General features: G+C 41.7%; 1 protein-coding gene across 1 annotated transcript in view; it reads right to left on the bottom strand.

The window, feature by feature from the left end:
- Nucleotides 1–1085: 1085 nt before the first annotated feature.
- The window catches only part of LOC117952416 (coiled-coil domain-containing protein 8 homolog), a 182124-nt gene continuing 174757 nt past the window's right edge, over nt 1086–8452 (bottom strand). The window contains exons 3-5 of the mRNA XM_034884702.1: nt 2068–2285; nt 1581–1668; nt 1086–1482 (exon numbers count right to left, since the gene is read on the bottom strand). Of these exons, the coding sequence (XP_034740593.1) occupies nt 1086–1482; nt 1581–1668; nt 2068–2089 (507 nt within the window). The 5' untranslated portion in view covers nt 2090–2285. The remainder of the gene's footprint in view (nt 1483–1580; nt 1669–2067; nt 2286–8452) is intronic.

The following is an 8452-nucleotide window of genomic DNA, read 5'->3' on the forward strand; positions in this document are numbered from 1 at the left end:
TTCAGTTTTTAAAAAAGATTGTAGGTCATCCATCATGTATGCATGCTTGAGATTTAGCTAACTGACGGGTTTTGTCAGGCTTGACTGACAGTATAATTTGGTGTCATAACAATGAAAGTTAATTGAGTGTTTCCTAATAATATTGCCTAGAGGAAGAAGGCATAAGGAGGATAGAATGTGTCCAAGCACTGAGCCTTGTTGAACGCCAGGAGAGTTTGTGCATCTGGCCCAGCCAACATTTTTATGCGGGGTCCGTGGGTAAAAAGTGAGCAGAACCATGGGCCCCACGTGGGATTGTCAGATCATACCCATATGGGATTGTCCGCGGGTTCCATGTTGGCCCCAAGCCAATCTCCCATGTGGGTTTAAGGCAGGAATTCACCAGGTTTTAGATGGGCCCCAGCTGGGAAAAACAGACAAGACTCATCTTGGTCCTAGCTTTAAGTCCTATGTGGGGCCTACATGGGGACAGTATGGGCTGAAATATGGGTTGCAAGTGGGATTGTCCGCAGATTCCATGTTGGCCCCAAGCCACTTGCCCATGTGGGTTCAAGGCAGGATTACACCAGGTTTTAGGTGGGCCCCAGCTGGGCAAAACAAACAAGACCCATCTTGGTCCTAGCTTTAAATCCTATGTGGGGCCTAGATGGGGACGGTATGGGCTGAAAAATTGGTTGCAAGTGGGATTGTCCGCGGATTCCTTGTTGGCCCCAAGCCAATTGCCCATGTGGGCCGAAAGCAGGATTACACCAGGTTTTAAACTGGCCCCAGATGGGCGACACAGACAAGAACCATCTTGGTCCCAGGTTTAAATCTTATGTAGGGCCTACATGGGGAAGTATGAGCTGAAATATGGGTTGGAAGTGGGATTGTCCAAGGGTTCCATGGCCCCAGGCCAATTGCCCATGTGGGTCTAAGGCAGGATTCCACCAGGTTTTAGATGGGCCCCAGCTAGGCAAGACATGTTTTTAAAAAGACAAAATGATCAACATTCCTTAATGAAAATATTTTTTTCAAAACAATGTAACAGTGTGTCAATGTAACATGTTAATATTTTTTAACATATTAAAAATATTGATGAAAAATTATAAATATTTTTTAGAGAACATGGCTTCACAACTGGGGCTTGCAAACCTCTGGGCAGTGGGGCTGGCGATCTGCAGGACAGTGGAACTGGCAACTCGCTGGGCAGTGGGGCTGGCGATCTGCTGGACAGTGGCACTGGAAACTCGCTGGGCAGTGGGGCTGGCGCTTTGGTGGACAGTGGCACTGGAAACTCGCTGAGTACTGGGGATGGCAATCTGGTGGACAGTGGCACTGGCGACTCGCTGGGCAGTGGGGATGGTGATCTGGCTTGTCATTTTATTTGCTGCTGGCCAAAGGTGTTTTTCTGGGGGAGTGGGTGGAAGTTCGTCCTCTGAATCAGAATGCTTACTTGATTCTAGTTGCTTGCTCTGACTCAGGAACAGTTTTGACCTTGCCCTAGAGAGGTTAATAAGAAAATATTTAAGATAAACCATACCTACTGACTCTATATTATGGAAATGACTTTTAACCTGTATTCCCCCAAAAAGACCTACTTTCTCTTTATCAAGCCATCTTCGGTGTCTGTCAGGTCGGATGTATACTCAGCTTGATGAAGCTTTACCCTGGCCTCCGCATAAGTAGCTGTAAAATACAATGACCACTGTAAAATACAATCACTGTTGTAAATGGGCAAAGTTATGATCAGGAATTTACTTGATAGAAGTGTGACGGCTTATAAACTAGTCAGTCTTCCTCTTCTACTGTCACACAGATATGAGCTGCAGAGAGTATCACAGTGCACATCTGTATGTAGCAGTATAAATTGAAAAAAAAACATGCACATACAGTATACATAATATGAAGCAGATGTCTAATCTGCAGAGGGATAGTGTGGTTGCAGGTATGCAATCAAGAGCACACCGAGAGCAACCATAACATGTGTGAGGACTGAAATCAATTTAATTGGTTTGGTGTGATCTTGCCTGTTTGTAATGATGATCTAGAAATAGAGCAGTAGTTAATTAGGAAAATTAAAGTTACCTGCATTTCCCATCACACGCATATTACACAGAATCCAGTTTTGAGCTGGTGGTGTGCCCTCTTTCACGGCCTTGGTCACATTGAGCAATGTGGCTGGTGGCCACCAGCATAATTTTCCGTCAGTGCCCTCGAACCATTCTGATGGAATGATGTCCACCTTCTTGCAACCATCAGGGTCAATTTAATCCACAAACTCCACCACACTGAATGAGGGCATCCTGCAAAGTTCATCATGTTATGTGCTGTGTAGTTGAGGCAACGCCACAAACATTTTCTGAAGAGGCAATAACAGCAGTGATTTTGTGAAGTCTGTTACTGGAGCACTGGCAAGCTGACCAGACAGTTTTGATAGTAAACAAACGCCAAGACATGTCAAATCAATGGGGTAGCTCAAAAAACATGCCCCTGTTTCAAAAAGTTCATACACTTTATGTGTTTCTGCAGTGGAATGTACAATATTCCTCAGAATTGCTACTCTGCCTCTCAGTTCAAAACAGTTGGAACCACTGGAGTTTGAGATGATTGTGTCTTTGAGTTTATTCATTTTATGTTGAACACCCTGATGCATGGAAAAATCTGCTGGCAGTGGTCCAGATGCATGGGGCTGTTTCAGTTCAACACCTTCAGGAATGTCTTTTGAAACGTGAGGAAATAATTGCCTTTCATAGACACGTCTGACAATTTGTTGCACAGGACCCTGTGGTCTTCTCACCATTTTTTTCAACTTTCCCAAATAATTCTCAAAAGGAAAACATGAAACTGAATCCAGAGGGCCATATTTTTCAGCATCATCTGCTAAATGTATAAGACTGTGTGTGTTGTTAACCATACATTTTGTCCCATGTTAGCAAAGTTGGTAACAAAGAATCGTAACAATTTTCTGGCAAAACCACAGAACTCTTTACACAGAGGAGACAGAAGTATTCTCATAGCACATGACAAAACCATGACGTTTTTGTAATGTTGATTGTGCAATCTTTGAAAAAGCACAACTGGCCCTGTATATAATAAGAACTGCCTGAATTCTGTAGCCTTCCACTGGCTGTACTCGGACAAAGACCTTGGCTTTCTGGAGAAGCTCCAGGGTAAGCTTTGTCTACACAGTTTCAAGTGATCAGAGATGGCGGAAAGGACAGAAGATGAAACCTGATATTGCAATGGCCCCTTAAACCACAGAGCAATCAATTTTCGCACAATGCCCAAGCAAATTAAATGCATGTAGTCCAGAGGAGAAGCAGAAACCATACCAATGCCTAACCCCTGAAGAGGTGATTTAGAGTGATGGTGGTCTTTATCAGACATTTATTCATACTGAGTGTCTGTCCTCAGGCTGCAATCCATGTCTGGAAACACAATTGTCAACATAAATGCCTATTGTGTGCAACGTTCACAAGAACTATAGCCACCATGACCTTTGATACATTTTAAAAAAGCTCTTGCTGGAGTGTCACAAATAAAAGCATCTGGAAGTGTGACATTGTACTGTTTCCAACTTAATATTACACCAGTTGTTGTGATGGCTTTTAAATGTTCAATAAAATCATGCATATAGTCATTTACAGATTCCGGTTTACAGGGACCTGCATATACACCTATGGTAAACACTTTTGCTTTTGGTAGTTCAACTATTTGACCTAATATAGGCCACAGCTGCATATTAGAGCTCCTTGAAAGCTGCAGCCCATCAACATTAACACAAATAGTCAATGTGTCTGTTGTCAGTTCATGCTCATTTGTCATTTTCAGTTCTGAGAGTATTGCACTTGCAAGCCCAAAGTGGTAGTTCCCATGTCTTTGACCTTACAATCTTTCACTGTACCAAGGAGAGTTCTGGGATCCTTGGGTACATCCAGACCTGTCTCCAAGAGTATTGCTAGTAACTCTGACTAGAATGAGACACCTGACGGTTAGCTGCCCATTCAGCTAATTTCCTATTCAAATCAGAGTGGGGTTCCTCTTCAGTAAAATCACAGGCGGGATCTTAATCACTATCACTACGCATATACAAGTCATCAACATCACTGTTAAAGTCCAACTGCAGATTTATAGCCTCATCAGCATTGTTCTCCGTATATTCCTCAATCTGCACGTCCGGATCCATTGTCTGCATTTCTTGGGCCACCGGATGCACTTCTTGATCCACTGGCTGCACTGCCTGGTCCACAGCCTGATCTGCCTGGTCCCAAGCCTGATTTGCCTGGTCCACCCCCAGCACTGCCTGGTCCACAGTGTATTCTGCCTGGTCCACAGCTTGATCTGCCTGGTCCACCCCCAGCACTACCTGGTCCACAGCATAATCTGCCTGGTCCACAGCCTCCATGGCAAGGGCCATTAAATGCTGCTGCACTCTAGCTTTGATTATCCTCCTCCTTGTCCTTGAATTGCCATGGAAGTACTCCATTTCACTACAATACATAGGACACAATAGTGTTTCCCACATGTAAAATGGCTTGTATTACATCAACATTTCGTTGGTTTGAGGAAACGGCAAGGCCTCCCATGAAAAACAAAGCTCACTAAAAAAGATCTGATTCAATAAAAGTGGAAAAAATATTCATAAATAATATTTTTACAGCACTTTTAGGGGAACATTTTTTCAGAGAGGGATCTCTACATTACTTTTTTGAAGGGGTGCACAAGGGTTAAGATTAGTTCAGAAGTAAGCTTAAACAAACAAAATCAACACACTAGCACTGGAAATTCTGCTGACCCTGTTCTTTCCTTCCTCATCTTACACACACATGCTTACAAAATGAATGAAAGTGAGCAGAGAGAAGCAGCCACTGTCCACCATTATGCACTTCACGTGGCCTACTACAATTCTTTAGCTTGCAAGTGCAATAATATCAGAACTGAAAATGACTAATGAGCATTAGCTGACAACAGATAAATCATGCATGTATGGGAAACTATTTACATTTAAATTACTTACGTGGTAAAGAAGAACACTTTCCAACAGTGTCTAAACAACTGTGACCTGGACAAATCTAAATGTGACAGGAAGACAAAGGTTGAGAGAAGTCAACATGGAGTCATTTATCTTTTAGAGTTCATGTTTTTGCACAGGTAAGTACTGTTTAAACATTCACCCACCAAATTTCAGGTTAAATTAACACACTTGCAGATGAAAACGATATAGCTAGCCAAGAAATATTTGTCATATTTTTTCTTAGTAATTATGACAAGTGCATTCACACATATTACCTGATAAGACTATAAATAAACTCCTTGGCAGCTACATTAAGATGTTAAATAATGGCACACTCATAAATAAGAGCTAGGATTAACACTGATAGGCCTAGATATACTACTGCAGAAGAATGCTTCTGGATTTGAACTAAACTGAATGATTAATTTTAAGGGCCAGCATGGCTGTTAAATGTCAGTCTAGTTAAATTGTCAGAAATATCCATTAACCAGGCCCTCCAGGATTTTGCAGCCTTTTTTGAGATTGTTGCAAATGAAAATGGCTGGTGGATTTAAGATTTTCACACTTAATACATGTATTGCATTTGCATTGCATTTATTTGCAGCAGTGATTGCATGAGAGTTGGGGAGACACTGTCATTGCAACACACATTATGAAGTACACAAACAAGATTCCAATAAAAGTTGAGTTTGCACTGAGAAAGACAGCATTTTCTTAAAAAAAATACTCAATCGGGAAAAACAAACTAGATTCATAGATTCAAACAACTGCAGCTGAAACGGATATAGCTTAAACAATTACTTTATGTAACACTAGCTTCATCACAGCTTACACAGCTTGTTTTGTACAATATTAACAAATGTCTTTTAACTAACTCACACAAAACTGAGCTGATTCAGCTTGCATTTTTGTATTCAAAATGGTTTAAAACACTGCCTCCAAATAGTTTATTCTGCCACTGGTTTCGAGAGGGGCTGTATAAAACCAGTAACGTTATGTCGACTAACTAGGTTGATTAGGCCTAACTACTAACATTAGCTAAAGTCAGCTAGCTAAAACACTCAACATTAGCAGGGCTGCCAACTCTCACGCATTGGCCGTGAGACACACGCATTTGACTTCTTTCACACGCTCACACGCCACACCCCCGATTTCTCACGCTGAAGTGTCAACCCGGTTGGTCAAATTTCTGAAAGATGAGTTTATCTATATAGATCTACCTATTGAGCCACTCGTGATCGACTAGTTGTGCTTTCAGAGACTGTGAGGGGGTTCAAGAGCGCTCCCTGTCTGTGGAAGTTTCGAGTTGTTGCAAACTTTAAACATTTTTTCACGAGCCATCCCAGGTGCATTTCCCCGGCTTCAGGTATGAGCTCTGAGTATTACAGACCCGTCCGTCGCTTTGTGTCCACTCGCTCTATAAAAATAGAGGCAGCGCGGCTGGTAGACCTGCTCTGCTGTGGGCAGTGACGCGTTGCATCCGTGTAGTCCTCTGATAATGCGCAGCGTAAGGCCTCCTCTAAACTTTGTCAGTGACCAGAGACCCAAATGGGCCTCGGTGTCTGTCAGACGGTCTGCATGAGATCCACCATAGCAGCGGAGCAATGACATGCACAGCAGACTATATTACAACTCTCCAAATCTCGGACAACAGAGATGGAGGAGTTATATTTTGAATGTGCATAAAGTTGTAAACATGAGCAGAAATCTGATGAAACACATCTGAGCTATTCTAGGCCTATATGTACTATACTATATATACGATACTGCAACGTTGGGCCACTATTGTGCTTCTCTAACCTCGGTGCCTCTCTAAATGTAACTGTAAATAATTCATTTAATGTTAAAATGAACAAATAGTCTTTATTTTCCCCAAAAAGTAAATACAGTAAGTGTTGGGGCAGAGGATGAGGGCCAAACATTACTAAGCCTTGGCACAAAGGTTAAAGGAATAGAATTTATGCAAAACAGTGGTTCTTATTCTTTAGAATTTCAGTGGTCTATGTTGATCCCTCAACATTAATTTAACTTTGGGTCCTGGACCTGTTCCCCACAGACCCAAATCTTCTCAGCTGTTGCTGACATATGCTACTGTCTCTTCATGTGGTTCATTATGTATGGCACATTGTCTGTCAGGTCTTATATCATAAGAAGTTAATAATGTAAATGCTAAATGCCGTAATACCTGTTGATACTACAACAACACAAAGGCTCTTAACCCTACAGTTTTGCACATATCATGTAACATTTGATTTCTCCGGGTTTTTTTGCACAGAACTCTCCAGAAAGTGCCATTTAATGGTTTATTTTTCAAAAAAATTATAAAGTATATAGTTATAGTATGTTACAATACGCATGCATTTAAACTGAACTCTTATTTTTAAAAAGCCTGGCCAGCATATATATACATACACATATACATATATATATATATACACACACACATATACATATATACACATATACATATATATATACACATACAGTGGTGTAAAAAAGTGTTTGCCCCCTTCCTCATTTCCTGTTCCTTTGCATGTTTGTCACACTTAAGTGTTTCGGAACATCAAACCAATTTAAACAATAGTCAAGGACAACACAAGTAAACACAAAATGCAATTTGTAAATGAAGGTATTTATTATTAAAAGGTGAAAAAAAATCCAAACCATCATGGCCCTGTGTGAAAAAGTGATTGCCCCCTAAACCTAATAACTGGTTGGGCCACCCTTAGCAGCAACAACTGCAACCAAGCGTTTGCGATAACGTGCAATGAGGCTTTTACAGCGTCTTGGAGGAATTTTGGCCCACTCATCTTTGCAGAATTGTCCTAATTCAGTTAAATTAGAGGGTTTTCGAGCACGAACGGCCTTTTTAAGGTCATACCACAACATCTCAATAGGATTCAGGTCAGGACTTTGGCTAGGCCACTCCAAAGTCTTCAATTTGTTTTTCTTCAGCCATTCGGTGGTGGACTTGCTGGTGTGTTTAGGATCATTGTCCTGCTGCAGAACCTAAGTTTGTTTCAGCTTGAGTACACGAACAGATGGTCGGACATTCTCCTTCAGGATCTCTTGGTAGACAGCAGAATTCATAGTTCCTTTTCTCACGGCAAGTCTTCCAGGTCCTGAAGCAGCAAAACAGCCCCAAACCATCACACTACCACCACCATATTTTACTGTTGGTATAATGTTCTTTTTATGAAATGCAGTGTTCCTTCTACGCCAGATATACTTGGACACACACCTTCCAAAGAGTTCCACTTTTGTCTCATCGGTCCACAGAATGTTGTCCCCAAAGTCTCGGGGATCATCAAGATGTGTTGTGGAGAAATTGAGATGAGCTTTGATGTTCTTTTTGCTCAGCAGTGGTTCTCTCATTGAAACTCTGCCATGCAGGCCTTTTTTGCCCAGTCTTTTCCTGATGGTGGAGGCATGAACGCTGACCTTAACTGAGGCAAG

Source organism: Etheostoma cragini, chromosome 11, assembly GCF_013103735.1.
Source record: "Etheostoma cragini isolate CJK2018 chromosome 11, CSU_Ecrag_1.0, whole genome shotgun sequence".
NCBI lineage: Eukaryota > Metazoa > Chordata > Actinopteri > Perciformes > Percidae > Etheostoma > Etheostoma cragini.